General features: G+C 40.3%; 1 protein-coding gene across 1 annotated transcript; it reads right to left on the bottom strand.

The window, feature by feature from the left end:
• Nucleotides 1-6758: 6758 nt before the first annotated feature.
• LOC115261637 (uncharacterized) lies at nt 6759-19287 on the bottom strand. The gene is made up of 2 exons (XM_062842822.1): nt 19139-19287; nt 6759-7862 (listed from the first exon to the last, which is right to left on the bottom strand). The coding sequence occupies exons 1-2, from the start codon at nt 19246-19248 to the stop codon at nt 6941-6943; spliced, it is 1032 nt and encodes a 343-aa protein (XP_062698806.1). The 5' UTR covers nt 19249-19287; the 3' UTR covers nt 6759-6940.
• Between the last annotated feature and the right edge of the window lie 1170 nt (nt 19288-20457).

The following is a 20457-nucleotide window of genomic DNA, read 5'->3' as shown; positions in this document are numbered from 1 at the left end:
CCGCGTTCGGCGAGAAGGGCACGTTGGTTGATGAAAAGGCAGAAGAATAAAAAGAAATAGTTAGAAACCGATCGGCGAGAGGAAAGCCATGACCATCAATTTTCCAAGACTGCTGCCAAGTTCCCTACCAATTAACCATTCAGTCCTTTTCAGAACTACCGATAGAGAATTCACTCTAGAGTTAATCATTAATTTCCGCACGGCGACTTCGTAGTAGTTGGTTTCGAAATGTCGACACTTACTTTCTAGGAGAATTCGGTAATAACTGTTGCAGAAAATTCAGAATTGTAGCCCTCACAAGAACTGTTTCTTGATTTCGCGAAACCAAAGTGTGATCAACTTGCAGAAGAGATTTGTTCGACGATGGTGCTGGCTGCGATGTCGAAATTTCAATTCACGCGGAACCGGGTTAGCTTCGATGAAGTAAATAATTATTCCCAGTTGCTGTCTTACCCATCCGCTACCGCACTGAGAAAATGCGAATGAACCACCGCTATCTGTTCGGTTGCCGGTGGTGAGTCTACCGCGCCCAGCGGCGCTTTTGCAGTAGTTTGTTTCAAAATATCGGCACTTGCTAGGAAAATTCGGTATTAACTCTTGTGGAAAATTGGATTTCTAGCCCTTAGAAGGACTGTTTAAATTTGATTTCGCAAAATCAAATCTGCTTGAAATCTTGGAGATCACTTGCTTCAACGATGGTGGAAGTGCAAATGACGCGCGATGATGAAAATTCCTCCGCCGCCGCTACTGCTCGGTTTGAGCGATGCGTCCATCCGCCCGACCGACCGACCATCTTCCGCGCTCGACAGTGTGGTGAAGAATGGGCAAGCGAAACGCAAAAGCGCTCTCGCCGACCCCACCGCACTCGATGACGCACAGAAGAATACTGAGCGAAAACGAGAAGAAGATTTAAATTTATACTCCACGAGCGCTCCGCTGATGCGCTCTCGTCGAGGCATCGAAGAAGACTGATGGAAGATGAGAAGAAGCAGTTAGCTTATATACGCCGCAAAAATTTGGATTCCCCTCTCGCACGTGATTGGCTAGACAAGAGAGGGGTAAAAATCAGTGATGCCATGCAGATTTACCTGCAATCAAAGGGATGTAGCACAAGTACGTAGTTATTAAATAACTTAAATAATAAAATTTTAATATTGAACATTATTAAACTATTGCTAATAAGTAGACTGCTCATTATCTATAAATTATCTTTGAAAATCTATGTTTCATACGATTTTCTTGAAGGCTTATTGGCCAAATCAGTGTAAATTAATCAAATTATTGCTATGGAAAATTATATTGAAGTTTGGCAACACCGGTCAACGATTTTCATTCTTCAATCCTAAATGTTCTTTGAGTTGAAGAAAATTGATGATTTGTAATGCTCTTTATATAATATAATTTATTTTAATTATTTGGCAGATTCTATATTAAATCTATGATAGATGCGAGAAAGCGCGATTTAATTTCCACACGACACCTTCGTACAAGTTGGTTTTGAAATGTCGGCACTTTCTAGGAAAATTCGGTAACAACTCTTGTAGAAAATTCAGAATTGTAGCCCTTACAAGGACTGTTTAAATTTGAATTCACGAAACCATAATGGAAGGAATTTGTTCATTGAAGATGCTGGCTCCGATGTCAAAATTTCAACTCACGCGGGACCGGGTTAGCTCCGACGAAGTAAATAATTATTCCCAGTTGCTGTCTTACCCATCCGCCACCAGTTGCCGGCGGTGCGTCTACCGCGCCCAGCGGCGCTTTTGCAATGGTTTATTGTTTCAAAATGTCGGCACTTGTTGAAAATTCGGTATCAACTCCTGTGGAAAATTCGATTTCTAGCCCTTAGAAGGACTGTTTAAATTTGATTTCGCAAAATCAAATCTGCTTTAATTCTTGGAAAGCACTTGCTGCGACGATGGTGCTGGCTCCGATGCTGGAAGTGCAAATGACGCACGCTCCGATGATGAAAATTTGATTTCACCGCCGCCGCTACTGCTCGGTTGGCAGCGTCCGTCCGTCTGCCACGCTCGACAGTCTGGTGACGCAAAAGCGCTCTCGCCGACCCTCCGCACTCGACGACGCACGGAAGAACACTGAGCGAAAACGAGAAGAAGATTTTAATTTATACTCCACGGGCGCTCCGCTGATGCGCTCTCGTCGAGGCATCGAAGAAGACTGATGGAAGATGAGAAGAAGCAGAATGCTTTTATACCGCAAGGAAAAATCCAAAATTCTGCTTGCACGTGATTGGTCAGTGAAAAGATGGGTCAACAATTTTTAATTTTTCAATAGTTTATGATAGAAAATAGTAACTTTCAAGTATTGTAGAAAATTGTTGTGCAGTTTTCCCATCGATTCGAGCTATAATCCGAAAAATCCATCGTTTACTTATTGAGTTATTAACGTTTGAAATCTTTCATAATTTCGTGACGCGGTCGATTTTTGGTTTTTGCAAAGTGTACCCCGGTATAGAAAATAAAGACGTAGTCCTACGTCAAAAATACATTTCTTCATATATTTTTGGAAATTTGGCTAAAATTTAAGAAAATCGTCCCTAAAACTCGCCAATATCTTGAATTTCATCAATCTGACGCAAAACCTGCATTCGGATGATCGAATGGTATTGTTTTTAGCTTTTAATTTATGGAAAAAGATTTGAAATTGGTTGAACAAAACGCAAGATATTTGAATTTTAGTAAATTCCATATTTTTAAAAGTTGTAAAACTCGATATTGAGCTAAAACTCAAAAAGTGCTCTACTTAAAAAAATTTGAAGCACGGTTTCGAAATCAGTACTAAATTGTGCTTCAAAAATTTTGGTCGTTGACAGAAGTTCACGACTTTCGTTTTATTTTGTAAACTAGTGTAATAGGGGTCACAATAGGTGTTCGCGCCCGCCGCGGATTACTTTTCGGACACTTAACAACTCGAAAGTCATTGATTGAAACACTTTTATTACGCGAACACCGATAGAAAAACTACAAATTTATTGCGTTCGGACGATAACGTAAAGAGGAGATGTTTCCTCCGCGGCGGTTTATTCTGACTGATCTCAAACAGCTGATTTTGTCAACTTCTACCTACTCTGCTGATCGCTTATGTATTAGATACACAGCTGGCGACACGATCGCCAGCTGCAGGTATATAGGTAGAAGAGCGAACCGGTGGTAAATGTTTTTAGATTAGAATAGGGGTGCTCAAGTAAAATTAACATTTCGATCAAATCTAGCTTCTCGCTTTACCATAAGCCGGCCGCCTTGGGATCTATGATCACAATCGGCTATCCTATTCTTGCTCACGTTAGTTATTTTGTGTTTGTTTTGCTATGATTATTCTACTCTTCTGCTCTTATGTACTCTTTGCAGATTGCCTCCAGGGATTCCAGGTGCACTGCAATTTGTGGCTCGTCCTGGCTGGGATCGTATCTCCGCGCGAAATTCTCCAGTCCTTCCAGTGGATTATTTTTTTTAAAAACCAGTTTTTTAAGCTTATTTTGACATTTTTACTAGAAACCATGTGAGTTTAAATTTTTTCCCAATGCAAATATGTCAAACCAAACACTTTCTATGGAAATATATTCAATATCATCATTAAAAATTTGAAATTAAAATACAAATTCGAAAAAATAGTGTGAATTTCAAGCCTTAATATCTCACAAAGCGCAAAAAATCGCAACTTCAAATTTTCAGCAAATACGAAGCAATACTAGGTGAGCATACTGTCAAAAATTTGGAGAGGTATTTTTTGGTGTTTTTGAGATAATAGCTTTTTAGTAACACCATAAATATAAGTAGTGCCAGCGTGTAACTTTTTACTGTTGCACATTAGAGAGTTTATGTCTTCGAGAAAGTTGTTCATTTTGACTAACTAAACAACTGTTTCTTAGACGTCAAACTTCCACGGCCTACTGTTTTCGAATTATTGTATATAAACTAGATTTTATTGATAAAATTTGTCAATGAAACACATTTTGATGCAATAGTATGAACTATTTTTTATTGTTTTAATTTTTACGATACATAGTACGTCATGAAAATGTCAGTATACTATTGTCAGCATGGCTCAAGGTAACTTTTAATTTTTTGCATGTTATTTTCCAAATGTTTAAGCTTAACCTTTTTTGTCAATCATTTTAAATTTTAGAGCGCGAAATATCTTGCTGAGAGCTCGTGGATTTGTTCCTGGATGGAAAGGACGTTGATCAATCTCTAGAGATTGTGAAACTGGAGCTCCACGAAACTGACATTTTCATGACCTACTATGTATCGTAAAATCAAAAACAATAAAAAATATTGCATTAAAATGTGTTTTATTGACAAATTTAATCAATAAAATATAGTTAATACACAATAACTCGAAAACAGTAGGCCGTGGAATTTTGACGTCTAAAAAACAGTTGTTCATTTAGTCAAAATGAACAACTTTCTCGAAGACATAAACTCTCTAATGTGTAACAGTAAAAAGTTACACGCTGGCACTACTTATATTTACGGTGTTACTAAAAAGCTATTATCTCAAAAACACCAAAAAATACCTCTCCAAATTTTTGACAGTATGTTCACCTAGTATTGATTCGTATTTGCTGAAAATTTGAAGTTGCGATTTTTTGCGCTTTGTGAGATATTAAGGCATGAAATTCACACTATTTTTTCGAATTTGTATTTTAATTTCAAATTTTTAATGATAATATTGAATATATTTCCATAGAATGTGTTTGGTTTGACATATTTGCATTGGGAAAAAAAATAAACTCACATGGCTTCTAGTAAAAATGTCAAAATAAGCTTAAAAAACTGGTTTTTCATTGAATGTATTTTATTTTCAAAATAACTCGTAAACAGTAGGCTGTGGAATTTTGACGTCTGAGAAAGAGTTGTTTATTTTGCCAAAATGAACAACTTTGCCGAAGACGCCAAGTCTCTAGAACGTAAAACAAAGAAGTTAGATGGTGGCGCCACCTATGCGGACGAGTTGCGAACTACTACGTTCTTATCAATAGATGCCCCTGCTGATGTCAAGCAACTTTGTCGAAGATACCATGTGTCGGAAATGCTTCGTTTTGGAGTAATTAATTTTGTTCCGCTAGATTGCGATTCTGGCCCTTAGTGCAGTGTATTCAGCACACGTCGCTCACTCTTAGCAAGGGCGCGAAGATCGGCCATTGCTAACTATTTCAACACTGCACTACACTGCAATTAACTGCGCCAAGCGCAATTAATCAAATTCGAACACTGCACAGCACTTGCACTTGCACCAAAACACTCGCGATCGACTCAACGTTCCACAAAAATCGCGACCTCGAGAGACAGATTGACTGTTCAACGACAATTAAACAGCAGCGATGGGGGTAACGACCAGAGAGGACCAAACAAGCCAACAAATCCAGCGAACACCGAGACAAAAAACTACTAGCGGACACCTCAGGGCTATGCTCCAAACAAGAAAAGCAACTCGCATGCACTTCAATCATTTATTATTATCACCAAAGCCACATGCAATCCACCATACATGCACTATACTTCCCAAAAGATGTCCGTCCTCTGCTGGGCTTCTTCCGTGTCCACGATGGCGCTCTGGATCTGTCCTGCTCGTCCAAGATGTCCTCGTCTTAATTGCACCTCTTCTTGCGATGGCACCGCAATTTCCTGGCTGCTTGTCGCACCACGTACCGCGCCACTGCTGCAGCGATGGTGCCGGAAACTTTCACTGGGACCACCAGACTTTTCTTCAGAAGCACTGAAACCCGGGGGAAAGTTCACTCCGCCCGTAATTTTCGGAGCCGTGCAAATTTATTGCCGACGGCTTTCGCGCACTTATAGTTCGTTTGTCCACTGCACTGCTGCACTGGCAAACAGCAGCTCACTCCTCACTGGGGAATGCCGGGTTCCCACACGGAACCGCACACAAGTGTCCTTTTACACAGATCCGGCTCGAAGGACCAAAATGTTCGCGCCCGCCGCGGTTCACTTTCGGACACTTGAAATCAAATTCACTTTTATAGACGGAAACACTATTTATTACGCGAACACTGAATTACAACTTTATTACGGTACGAAAACAAGAGGAGATGTTTCCTCCGCGGCGGTTTATTTGGACTGATTGCAAAACAGCTGTTTACCTATTCTGCTTACTGCATTACATTCTACCTATGTACTACGCAGCTGGCGACACGCCAGCTGCAGGTATATAAAAGGAAGAGCGAACCGGTTGGAGAGTAGCAAATGTTTCTGGAGAAGAATAGGGGTGCTCAAAAAACTTTAGTGTCGAAAACTATTTCTTCTCTCGCTCCAACAATAGGTTTATTAACTAGTCGCAATGATGAACCCGAACAGGAATAAAAATGGGTATGGGTAACGTAATAATTTTGTCACCATTGGTCATGAAAAAGCTCAGTTCTAGAGTACGTTCTACAAGTGACAACTTCTTTACTTCGACAATGTTGATATCATGGTCAAATTTCGGTCACGCAGATTCACGCCACCGCCGCCGAAAGTGGTTGCCAGCGTGACGCCGATGACGCCGCCGTCGCCGGCCAAAAATGGCCCTCACGCCGCCGCCGAGCAAAATTAAGTCGGCGCACAGGTCTAGTTTCGAGCAGCATTGCAAACTTATGCATGGAACCTATAGGTTCCTATGTAACGCCTAGTGTTGGATGGGACGAAATACACAAATATGTAAGAAGTGATCTTATATTCAAGAGTAATTGTATACGCATGTTTTTGTATTTATAAATATGTATATGTTTTATTTCAGCATTTATTAGGTTAGTTTTCTATTCTACGCTAGAGTCAAAAACAAGTCGAATTCAATTATAATAATAAATTTCTTCATCTTATGAGAATGTGCTGCAACGCATTTGATTTCCAAGTTCAGACAAAGAGCATTTAGACGCCGATAGCGATCAAAGACGAAAGAAGATGTGAACGGTGGATGTCTGTTAAATTGGATGTTCCATTACGTATTTCGCCAAAACATCTCGGTTTTGGATTGCTGATCTTCCGGCGTTATTGCCTTTTTGAATTGACGAAGCGGGAATACTGCTCAATGGTTCTACGAGGGTGCGCCACTCACCCGGTTCCACTATGTTTCCGGCGTTATCCAAACGGTCTACGAATCCGGCCGGGCAATATTCGGTGGATGAATGACGCTTCACGAAATTATGGAGAATAACGCAGGCCTTGACAATAGTTTCAGCGGAGCTAGGAAACATAATGAGTGTGATTTTCAATATTCTCCATCGGGCGACAAGGATGCCAAACGCATTCTCTATTGTCCTTCTGACCCTAGACAACCGATTATTGAATGTTTCTTGTTGCGCTGGCAAGTTCGAGCCCGGGTTCGGCCTGAAAAGGTTATTTTTCAGCGGATATGCCGCATCTCCCACAATGAAATGGGGCAGTATTTCACTAGAGTTTGGCAATTGACATGGAGCGGGTAGATTCAGCTGATTATTCAGCAACCGTCGGCCAAACTCCGAACTAGCCAATATCCGACCGTCGCTATTGCCTCCGTAGCCACCGATGTCCACAGCAATAAAATTATAGCTTGCATCGCATACTCCCATCAAGTTGATGGAGTGGAATTGCTTATAATTGTAAAACAATGATCCACTATTGGGTGGACACTGTATTGCAACATGTTTCCCGTCAATCGATCCACAACAATTTGGAAAATTCCAAACGTCATTGAATTCTTGACTGTACTTCTTCCAGTCATTTTCGCTGACTTCAGGCATGTATTCTGTTACCAACGTTCGCCACAGTACATCGCACACTTCCTGCACAATCATCCGAACGGTGGACACCCCCATACGGAACAGCCTGGACGTAACATAAACAGAAGATCCGTGTGCTAGGTACCTGTAAATGAAAAAAAAAGGGGCATGATATTGAAATGTATAATACAAGAATGAAATACACGTAATACTGTAGCACAACTTTGGAAGTGCTCAAAGATCACTAAGTTGAAGATAAGGCATGCCAAGTTACAGTAAAACGTAGAGGGAACGTAGGGCCACAAAAAAGAAGAGGAAGATGTAGCACATATGGATTTTCTTGAGGAATCCGTGGAGGAATTCCTAGAGGATATCTTGTTGGAGTTCTGGTAGAAATTCCTGAAGGAATTTTTGGAGGAATATATGGAAGAATTGCTGTAGGAATTTCTGGAGTAGTTCCTGTAGGATTTTCTTTGAAGAATTTCTGGAGAAATTTTTGAGGCTTGCTGGAAGAATTTCTGGAGGAGTTCTTCGAGAAATTTCTGAACGAATTCCTGTAGGAAAACCTGGAGGAACTTTTAAAACATTTCTTAAGAAATTCCTGGAGAAATTCCTGAATAAAATCCTAAAGGAATCCCTTGAGGAGTTCTTGGAAGAGTGCCGGGAAAAATTGCTTTAGGATTTTCTGGAGGAGTCCGTGGAGGAATTACTGAAGGAATTAGTGGAGGAATCCTTAGAGAAAATCTTGGAGAAAATCTGGCAAAATTTTCTGGAGGAAAACCTGGAAAAATTCCTGGAGGAATCCCTGGAATTTTTTTTTGGAGGAATTCCTGGAGGTATTTGTGTAGGAATTCCTTAAGGCTTATTTGAAGAAATTTATGGAGGAATTCCTAGAGAAGTTACTGAAGGAATTCTCTGAGAAATTTCTGGAGAAATATTTGAGGTTCCTTGGAGGAATTTCTGGAGGATTTTTTTTGAGGAATTTCAGAAGAAATACATGGATCGATCTCTGGAGGAATCCATGGAGAAATTCATAGAGGAATCCCTAGAGGAATTTCTCGAGGAATTCTTGGAAGAATTCCAGGAAGTGTTTGGGAGAAATTTCTTTACGATTTTCTGGAGAAATCCATGGAGGAAAACTTGGAGGAATTCTGGCAGAAATTCCTAGAAGATGTTCTGGAAGAATTCCTTAAATAATTCTTAGAAAAATCCCTGGAGGAATATCTGGTGGTATTTTTGAAAGAATTTATGGAGGAATTCCTGAAGGAATTTGTGAAAGAACTCCTGGAGAAATTCTTTGAGAAATTACTGGGGAAATTTTTGAGGCTTCCAGGAGGAATGTCTGGAGAAACACCTCGAGGAACATCTGAAGGTATTTTTTAAAGGATTTCTAGGGGATTTTTAAAGGAATTCCTGAAAGAGTTCCGGGAGAAATTCCTTTAGAATTTTCTGGAGGAATCCATGAAGAAATTCCTGGAGGAATCCATTAAAGAATTCCTGGAGGAATCCTGAAGGAATTCCTGGAAGAGTTCCGTGAAAAAAAAATCTGGATTTTCTGGAAGAACACATGCAGAGTGGAGGAATCCCTGAAGGAATAACTCGAGGATATTATTGGGCAATTCTGGCGGAAATCCCTCGAGGATTCCTTGTAGAATTCTTGGAGGAACCCCTGTAGGAGTTCCTGGAGGTATTTCTGGCAGAATTCTTGAAGGAATTTTTGGAGGAGTTCATGGCGAAATTCCTTAAGGAATTCCTGTAGGAATTATCGGAGGAATTCCTGGAGGAATGTTTTGAGGCATTTTTGAACAAAAAAAATCATGGATTAATTCCTGGAAAAACTCCTACAAAAATCCATGGACGAATCCATGTAGGAATTTCTGGAAGAGTTCCGGGAGAAATTCCCTTTTTATTTTCCAGAGGAATCCGTGGAGCAATTCCTGGAGAAATCCCTGGAGCAAATCTTGGTGGAATTCTAGCAGAAATTACTAGGGGATTTTCTGGAGGAACTCCTGGAACAATCCCTGGCGGAATTCCTGGTGGTATTTCTGGAGGAAATTTTGGAGGAATTTATGAATCCCTGGAAGAATTTCTGAAAATATTCCTGGAGCAATTCATGGAGAAATTCATGAAAGAATCCCTGGAGGAATCTCTGGAGAAATTCCTGGAGGAATTCCCGGAAAAGTTCCGTGAGAAATTTCTTCAGAATTTTCTGGAGGAATTCCTGGAGGAATCCCTGAAAGAATTCCTCGAGAAATTCCTGGAAGAGTTCCGGGAGGAATTCCTTTTGGGAGAAATTCCTCTGAAGGAATCCGTGGAGGAAATCTTGGTGGAATTTTAGCTGAAATTCCTAGAGAATTTTCTGGAGGAGTCTTTGGAAGAACTCCTGCAACAATCCCTGGGAGAATTTCTGGAGGTATTTCTGGAGGAATTCTTTGAGGAATTTCTGCAGACATTTTTGAAGCATCCTGGAGTAATGTCTGGAAGAACTCTTCGAGAAATTTCTTAAGGAATTCCTTAAGGAATTTCTGAAGAGATTCCTGGCGGAATCCATGGAGGAATCCCTGGAAGAATTTGTCGAGGAATTCCTGGAGGAACTTCTCAAGGAACTCCTGGAGGAATTCTGGAGGAGTTTCAGGAGAAATTTCTTTAGGATTTTCTGAAGGAATTCGTGGAGGAATAACTGGAGGAAATGTTGGAGGAATTCTGGCAGAAATTCCTAGAGGGTTTTCTGGAGGAATACCTTGTGGAATTCCTGGAGTAGTCCCTGTAGGAGTTCCTGAAAGTATTTCTGGCGGAATTCCTGAAGGAATTTTTGGAGGAGTTTATGGAGGAATTCCTGTACGAAATACTGGAGGAATTCCTGAAGAAATGTCTGGGGAAATTTCTGGAGAAATCCATGGAGGAGTTCCTGGAGGAACCCCTGGAGGAATTTCTCGAGGAATTAGTGAAGGAATTTCTCGAGGAACTCCTCCAGGAATTCCGGGAGAAATTTCTTTAGGATTTTCTGAAGGAATCCGTGGAGGAATCTCTGGAAGAAATCTTGGAGGAATTCTGGCAGAAATTCCTAGAGAATTTTCTGGAGGAACTCCCCCTGGAGGAATTTCTGGAGGTATTTCTGGACGAATTTTTGGAGAAATTCATGGAGTAACTCCTGGAGCAATCCGTGGAAGAATTTCTGGATGTATTTCTGGAGGAATTCCTGTAGGATTTTTTGGAGAAATTCTGAGGAATTTTGAGGAATTTCCGCAAAAAAATTTGAAGCATCCTGGAGTAATGTCTGGAGGAACTTCTCGAGAAATTTCTTAAGGAATTCCTGGAGGAATTTTTGAGGAATTTCTGAAGAAATTCATGGATGAATCCTTGGAGGAATTGTTGAAGAAATTCCTGGAAGAATCCATGGAAGAGTCCCTGGAGGAGTTCTGGGAGAAATTTCTTTGGGAATTTCTCGAGGAATGGATCACTAAAATAACTGAAACGGCCGCTATGGAATAAGCAGATAGCGCCACCGTAGCCTTGTGTGTTTGACATAACTCCACTGCTGTCACAATGTTAATGGCGCCTCTGTTTACATGCGGTGGACGCTAGTTTCTTTGAGAGTTTCTCCATGATTTTTTTAAATGATATCTCCATTAGTTCCTTCTGGAATTCCTCCAGAAGTTTCTCCAGAGATTCCTAAAACAGTTTGTCCAGGGGAACTTCTTTAGCATTTTTTTCAGGGATTACTCCATAATCCTTCAGGAATTCCTTCTGAGATTCTTACAGGAGCTATCAGGATCATTAGTTCCACGAAATATATTTAAATGATTTCTGAACATCCATAAAGATTCTAAGAAATGCCCATTGTTTAAAATACATAAGAAAATAGTCTTAATTATTTTCAGAAATCAGAAGCACCACGAGAAATATTAAAATAAATATTCTGAAAACCGGTAACAATTCTAAGAAATTCACAACTATCTAGGATGTATTCTTGGAATGATAGAAAATATTCTCTATCATTTTCAATACAGAACATTCCCTCTATCATTTTCAATGCAGAAAATTTCCTCTTTAATTTTTAAGAAATTAATAGCTTCACGAAAAATATTCAAATTATTTCTGAAAACCTGTACCTTAAGATCCTCTGAAATTCCTAGAAATCTGGGATGTATGCTTAGAATTATAAAAAAAAATCTCTAACGTTTTAAGAAATCAGTAGTTTCACGAAAAAAAAAATTTTTCTGAAACTCCGTAGATTCTCACAAATTTCCAGCCATCTGGGATGCAAAATTTTTGGAAGGGATTTTTGGAGGAGTTTATTGAAGAATTTCTTGAGGAACTACTGGTGAAAGAATTCCTCGAGAAATTCCTGGAAGAATTCCGGGAGAAATTCCTTTTTTTTCGTGGAGGAAATCTTGGTGGAATTCTAGTTGAAATTCCTAGAGGAGTCTTTGGAGGAACTCCTGGAGCAATCTCTGGAAGAATTTCTGGAGGTATTTCTGGAGGAATTCTTTGAGGAATTTCTGCAGAAATTTTTCAAGCATCCTGGTGTAATGTCTGGAGGAACTTTTCGAGGAATTTATTAAAGAATCCATGGAGGAGTCCCTGAAGAAATCTCTGGAAGAATTTGTCGAGGAATTCCTGCAGGCATTTTTGGAAGAGTTCCAGGAGAAATTTCTTTAGGCTTTTCTGAAGGAATTCGTGGAGGAATCCCAGGAGGCAAGGGCGTAGCCAGCTTTTTGGTCAGGGTGGGGCAAGCACGCATAGCAAATTTATACGTACTAGCTTTTGTAATTAAACGCAACACGATGAAATTTAATAGAATAACATTATATTTAAAAGCATTATTTAACTCTTCAGCAGTGATGCTGTTGTATTTTGTACAATACGTTGAATAAAGCTCGCCTGTTGAATTCCTAGAGGAATTCCTGGAGAAATCCCTGGAGTATTTCTGGAAAAATTCTATGAAAAATCGCAGTAGGAATTTCTGGAGGATTTCCTAGAGTGATTCCTGGAGGAATTAGTGTAGAAATTCCTGGGATAATTCCTGAAGAAAGTTTTGGAGGAATTCCAGGATGAAATCCTGGAGGAATGTCTGGAGGAATCCCTGTAGAAATGTAAAGAGAAATCCCGTGAGGAAGGGATTCCTGTAGGAAGCCCTGATGGAATTTTGGAGGAATTCTAGGAGAATTCATGGAGGAACACCTGGAAAATTCCTGAGGGAATTCTCGTCGAAATTCCTGGGTGAATTCCTAGAAGAAAGTTTGGAGGAAGTCCTGAAGGAATTCATAGAGCAATTTCTGGAGGAATGCCTAGAGGAATCCCGGGCCAAATCCCAAGGGGAATCCTTAGAGCAATCCCTGGAGAAAAGAAAACCTGGAAAAATATCTGGAGAAAACCCTGGAAAAAATCCTGGAGAAATTTGTGAAAGAATTACTGAAGGAATCCCTGGAGTATTTCTAGAAAGATTCCTGGAGGAATCGCTGTAGGGGCTTCTGGAGGATTGAAGTGATTCCTGGAGGAATTCGCGTAGAAATGCCTGGGGTAATTCCTGGAGGAATTCTTGGAGAAATTCCTGGAGAAGTCCCAGGGTGAAATCCTTGAGGAATGTCTGGAGGAATTCCTGGAAGGACGCCTAGGGAAATTCCTGGAAGAATCCCTGGAGGACTGCCTAGAGAAACCTCTTGAGGAAGGGATTCCTAGAGGAAACCCTGATGAAATTCCTGGAGGAATTTATGGATGCCTGAATAAATTCTGAGAAGTATTCCAGTGGAGGATTTCCCTTGGAACCCTTGGAGGATTTCCTGGAGAAATTGCTGTAGAATTGCTGAAGGAATTCCTGGAAAAATTCGTGTAGGAATTCCAGGGGTAATTCCTGAAGGAATCCTTTGAGGAGTCCCTTGAGAAATTCCTGGATGCAATCTTGGAGGAATGCCTGGAGGAAAGTCTAGAGGAATATCTGGAGGAATCTCTATGGAAATCCCGGGAAGAATTCCTGCACAAACTCCTGAAGGAATGCCTGGAGGAATTCCTGCAAGAATCCCTAGAGCAATCCCTAGAAGATTCCCTAGAGGAATGCTTGATGGAACCCCTTGAGGAATACCTGGATGAATGCCTGCAGCAGCCCCTTAAGCAATGCCTGGATGAATTCATGAAGACATGCCTGTAGGAATTCCTGGAGGAACTCCTGCATAAATTCGCAGAGGAATCCCTGGAGGAACTCTTGGAGGAATCCCAGGAGGAATCCCTAGAGAATTCCCTGGAGTAATCCGTAGAGAAATCCATGGAGGAATTCCGGAAGGAATTCCAAGAGAAATCTAAGAGGGATCCAGGAGGAATCTTAGAGGAATTTCTGCAGGAATTCTCAGAGGAATCCTGGAAGAACTCCTGGAGGAATCCCTGGCGGAATTCCTTGAGGAATTCTTGGAGGAATCCCAGGAACAATTTCTGAAAGCCCAGGAAGGGTTCCCGAAGGAACCCAGGAGGAAGTAGTGCAGAAATCGCAGAAAGATTTTTTGTAGAAATCCTGAAGGAGGAATCCTATGGAGGAATCCCTGTAGCATTTCCTGAAGAATCCATGGAAAAATTTCTGAAAATACCCAAGCAATCCCGGAAGCAATCCCAAGAGGAATTAATAAGGAAATTCCTGGAGGAGTGTCTGAAAGAATTCCAGGAGGAATTCCTGAAGGAATTCCAGGAAGAGCTCCTGCAGAAATCCTTGAAAGAATTTTTAAAATAACAAATTTAATTTAACGAATTCCTGGAAGAATTTCTGTAAGAATCCCTGGAAAAAGTCTGAAGGAAACCATGTTTGCAGTAATTTCTGGAATTGTTGAAAGAATCCTTAGATGGACTCCTAAAAGATTTTTGGTACAACATGTTTAAGGAATTCTTGGATTATATTTTTAATTATCTCTGGTGAAGTTTTCTGAAAGAATTCCTGAAAAAATTCTATAGAAATTCTTCGAATAATTCCAGATGTAATTATTGGAGCAATCTCTAGCGGAATTCTTGAAGGAATATATGGAGAAGTCCCAGAAGATATCTCTGAAGAATATGCAGAAATACCTAAAAGGATCTCTGGGAATCCTTGGAGAAATTCCTGAAGAAATCATCGAGAAAGCACTGGAAAAATCACTGGAGGAGCCTCTATAGATACCCCAGGAAAAATGCCCGGAGGAATGTCTGGTGAAATCCCTCCTAGAGGAATTTGTGAAGGAATCTCTGGAGGAATCCGTGCTGGTGTCACTGAAGGATGCTATGGGAAAATTCCTGGAGGAATTCGTCGATACATCCTTGCAGAAGTATCAGTGAAAATTTCTGTAGGAATCGTGGGAGGAATTCCTGAAACATTTCTTGGAACAAGCAACAAGCAACAATCAAATGGAACAAGGAAACAATCAATATCGGAATCCCACAAGACGTCCATGGAGGAATTCACGAAGGAGAAATTCCTGGAGAAGTCCTTTGAGGAATCCCTGTAGGTATCACTAGAGAAGTTCCTGACACAATATCTGGATGAACTTCTGAAGGTGTCCCTGGAGGAATTTATAAATAAATCTCAGGTTTTTGCTATTTTGTTTGAAGTGTATACTAGTGAAAATTCGTGAATTCTGAGCTACTACACTCTATAGCAGCATGTGGTTATAGAAAGTCCTTCTATTTGCCTACCGGAACCGGTTCCGGTACATTCGAAAAATTTGGCATGTTGTGTTTTGCACTCAATGAAAAAAATCAACATTTAACCAAACTTGATATTTGGTGAAATTCTATGATAAGATTGAAGTGGAGCTCTTAGAGAAATACTTGGCGAAATTTCTTGTGATTTTCTAGAAAAAAAAAACAGTTTGATGATTACGGATAAAATCCTAAATTATTAGAATAGTTTATTTCTTGAGAGATTTTTTATGGAACTCTGATAATTTTGAGTTGGTTCGAAATATAAGAAAAAAATATGGTAGCTGGTCAGGGCCCCCCCCCCTGCCCCCTCTGGCTACGCCCATGCCAGGAGGAATAACTGGAGAAAATGTTGGAGGAATTCTGGCAGAAATTCCTAGAGGATTTTCTGGAGGAATACCTTGTGGAATTCCTGGAGATTCCAGGAACTCCTGGAGGTATTTCTGGCGGAATTCCTGAAGAAATTTTTGGAAGAGTTTATGGAGGAATTCCTTGAGGAATTTCATAAGGGTCGAGATCAGTCCTGCAAAATATCAGTCTCAGTGCCTGTTTTTCAGCCGAAAATGAACTACTGCGGCGGTCGTTTTCAGTTCCTCGATTTGAGAACTGACAGAGTCCGAGAGCTCCATTCGTGAGCGACCCAACAAGATCAATTCCCAATCATCCACACACTATTCATGCTGAAAGGCCATTCGTCTCAATCGGTTGCTTGTGAGAGTGAGTGCCCTTTACGTTAGCACGGGTGAAAACACTCAACTACAGAAAATTGAATGGAAATTTAGCCCTGTCAGCTCTCGCTTTCAGCACACTGCGTGCGAGTGTGAGTACCTATTTCATTTCGCTCCCGTGTTGCTGATCGGAAAGCAGCTTTGACAGGAAAACCAAAACGGAGAAAATGAAAAAAGCAAAATATCCAGGCCCCTGGCACGAATGAAATTTATCGTAGCCAACATCTAACTGCCTTATACTCATATTCGTGCAAATTGAAACGAGCGTGTAATCAACAAACGCAGCTTTTGTTTGATGTTGTGAGCCACACACGAAATCACATTCACAATGCGTGTTGGTTGGGTTGCTTTATTCAACTAATCGCATGCTCCTCTTACCGTACATTAATATTAAAGCGAGTTTGAAGTGTTTTGTGATCATAAGTGGTGGAAAAAATGATTCCAAAAACTGATCAACAAACCAAAATAAACGTTAAACAAAAAACTGTTGATGTTTTCGCATTTGACAGTGGGCGCTATTTATTAGCGCCCAGGACATCCTGTCTACCATGATTCCAATGCATTGATATAGGCCGTGTCAGGGGCCTGAAAATATCGCTATCATAAAGGCCTGTCGAAAAATTGCAGCACTGGTCGAGATAATGACTTGCAGGTAGAGAACTCTGGAGATATTACTGAAGAAAACCCTTTATAGGAAGGATATCTTATAAAAATGCAGTGGCGTACGTGGGACCGCGCATAACTTGCGAACGGAACAACCGTTTCGGGTCGTCTTTGTTTTGTTCTGTTAGTTTTCACTGGAAGAATACATGTAGGAAACTCTGAAGGAATTTGTGGAAGAATCCCTGGAGGAATTCCTGTAGGAATCTTATAGGAATTCCTGAAGGAATCTCAGGGGAATTCGTAGAGGAACTCTTGGAGGGATTCCTGGATGAATCCATGGAGAAAATCCTGCAAAAACCGCTGGCGAAATTCCAGCAGAAATCCTAGGAAGAATCCTTGGAGGAGTTTCTGGAGGAATCCCTAAAAGAATTCCTGGTGAAATCGGCGAAGAAATTTCTATTGGATTTCCTGAAGGAATCCCGGGAGAATAACTGGAGGAATACTTGGGAGTGTCTCTGAAGGATTCCTTGGAGAATTCCTTGGAGGAATTCTTGGAGGATTTGCCGAAAGAATCCCTGGAGGAATTCCTAAAAGAATCTCTGGAGGAATCCTCAGCGGAAATCCGTGGAGCAATTTATATACGAATTCCTGGAGAATCTTTGGGGGATTTGCCGAAGAAATTCAGGTAGGAAACGCTGTAAAATTCCTGGAGGAGCCGTAAAATAAATAGCTGGACGAATTCCTGGGATAAACCTTAGACGGTTTGCTGGAGGAATCCTTGAAGACATATCTGAAAAAATCCCTGGATGATTTCCTTGGATAAATTTTTGGAGGCATCCTTGGAGTAATTCCTGAAGGTCCTAGAGGATTTCCTCTGTCAACGTATGTGTTAGCAAGGATTCAAATAACCGAACATGTAAAAGCGAGGGTAATCAGGGTGATGGGTTCAATTCCCGCTAAGTCCAAAAACTTTCCGGAAAGGACATCATGATAATCAGCACATGAGTACTTTGACCATATAAAGTAGCACATGAGTATTGGCAAATTAAATTTTGATCACACGACTAAACTAGTCGGCTCTATCTTTATGGTTTTTCATACGAACTATAATAATGATCAGGAAAAGCACTATTGATAAAACCTGGGATAAAACTAATTACCCGCATCCATCGGAAGGTGAAATGGAGAAACCAGCTTCGAGGACATTTTGACATGCAATGAAAACATGCCATGCGACGGCTCATTCTTCATGCTTTCTCATAAAGATTATTTGGGCATAGACTAGTCGAGCCTGTTACAGGTTATACAGGCATGTTACGAAATGGCCTTAATTAAGCCCCGGTCAGATTATTAAATCTCATATCTCATTTGAGCATAAAATAATGAATATCGGATTAAAACTGGATTTTTGAGAGCGTGAACCGAAATGCCAAATTTGTAACTTTTTGTTGATATACCACAGACAAACAGACGTAACACTCTGATAATTCCCATCGTATTTCGATTTAACCACAGACAAACAGACGTAACACTTCGAACATTTTTCGATTCAAATCATAGTCACGGAAACATATTCGCCCAATGCTAAAATGACTAAGTTTGGCCGACCATCAACTAGGCGGCGGTAGTGAGCAAACGTCAAACTAGAATAAAAACGATGTGAGCGCCACAGGTGGGTAGTTGGCCAACTATCAAATTTTGAAAAAGATCGTTAAATCACAGAAAAACAGACGTAACACTCTGACAATTCCCATCGTATTTCGATTTAACGATCTTTTTCAAAATTTGATAGTTGGCCAACTACCCACCTGTGGCGGTCACATCGGTTTTATTCGAGTTTGACGTTTGCTCACTACCGCCGCCTAGTTGATGGTCGGCCAAACTTAGTCATTTTAGCATTGGGCGAATATGTTTCCGTGACTATGATTTGAATCGAAAAAAGTGTTACGTCTGTTTGTCTGTGGATATACCAACAAAAACCGTTTCGGTGCAACCAATTTGGAAATCTTTACAATTAAACCGATTTCCGTTCATGCTTTGAACCAGGATTTCATTCTAGATTGTATGTCAAACTAAGATATGCCTACGAATTTCACTTTTATGATTTGGGCTTAATTATCAAACTATTGATAGTTTTTAATCGTTGAAAAAATCTCTACGTTATTATTTTCGCCGGGTTGACTTTCGTTCCCCAGGAGGCGATTTTACCCACTTTGGGAATCACTGCTTTAAAAGAATCACTGAAGGAAGAAGTTATCGGTGGATTAACTACCACCCTGGTAACGCCCTTTAGAATCAAGCGCATTCAACAATCGATTTGTTAAAATTTAGTAGGCAATATCACTGCAAAAAGTATATATCCAAGGCAAACAATGAATGAAAACTGTTTTAATATTATGCTAAAAGAAATCAGTAAATGGAAAATAACACTTACATAAGGGTCATGAAAAGTCTGCACTCCGGTGAAATTGGCTTCCGGAACGAAAACTTTTGTAGCCGGCCACCCACTTTTTCTAAAAGCAAGTCGAAGCATTGTGGGCTCATCCTGACTGATTTAAGGAAGTATTCCGGATCTCTATTCCTCAGCAGATGATAATCGGTTTCGAAAAAACGTGAAAAAACCTTTGCCATCCCGATCCTCGTTCGCAGGCCGGATCCACCACCTACAATATAAATCGATTACTGTAGAAAAATTAGAAAATATATTACAAAAAAAAAAAACAAATTACCTGCGAGGCGTTCTGCGCGGATGTTCACGTGTATAATTGATTGCCTTTCGCAATTCGTTGGCAATCGAAAGAAGCAGCACGATTTCGGATAAACTTTGCACGTATTCCATTTTTCCGTCCGATGTAAATACTCCGTCCCAACAGGTCCAAACGGTTCCAACCTTCGTAAACAAAACATTTGACAACAATGACAAAGATGACGCAACGAACGCAACGCAACGCAACATTGTGGGCACCCTCTGCGTTAACGTATCCGTCAGCGTTTTTAGTACAATGACGGATCCGTTAACGCTGAAGTCGAAGTCGATGTCGACGCAGCATTGTGGCTCCCCCTTAAAAGCCTTTCCTGAATCCTGAAAACACTTTATATAGAAGAACAAAAAGCCATCATAGATTTGGGCACACATCCCGATGCTATGTTCAACGACAAAGATGAGCTGACAAATATCAGACCTGTCAGTAGACTACTTGACTTCCTTAACTTTATTCAAAATCACAGATCATTTACGATCTTCGACTAAGTTTTTTTTCAGAACACTTAAGCTATATTTTATAATTATTGGTTACACGATTCATGTAAAAGTTGACTTTCTTATGAGAAAAATGCAGAAAAGGGAAATTTTCCTTTCAAATTTCAATCACAACGAAAAAAGAGAGGGTTCAACCAGCCGCACCCAAATTGTGAGCAGTAATTTTAGACGCAAAAGGGGTTGGAAAAACTTTATTTGGTGTTGATGTGATCAAATTATAATTTTCCCATCGATGGTTGATCCATCCTACTATATATTTACACCGCAGGAATCTGACATGGTGTAGTTTGATGAGATAGCTTTGGTCACGATTTTGTCTCTTGCATATATGTCCCAACAAACAATATTCCTGTCCAATGGCTGAATAAACCACTCTTAAGCTTGACTTTAAAAGTTTTGCCATTATAAGCTATTATTCAACTACCATTGTTACTTGGGGAAGGCTTCGACAAATCTTACCTAACGTTTACCAGGCTAAAAAAAACGGTTTGATT

This window comes from Aedes albopictus, chromosome 3 (genome assembly GCF_035046485.1).
Source record: "Aedes albopictus strain Foshan chromosome 3, AalbF5, whole genome shotgun sequence".
NCBI classification, from domain to species: Eukaryota; Metazoa; Arthropoda; class Insecta; order Diptera; family Culicidae; genus Aedes; species Aedes albopictus.
This window is presented reverse-complemented; position numbering and strand designations above follow the sequence as displayed.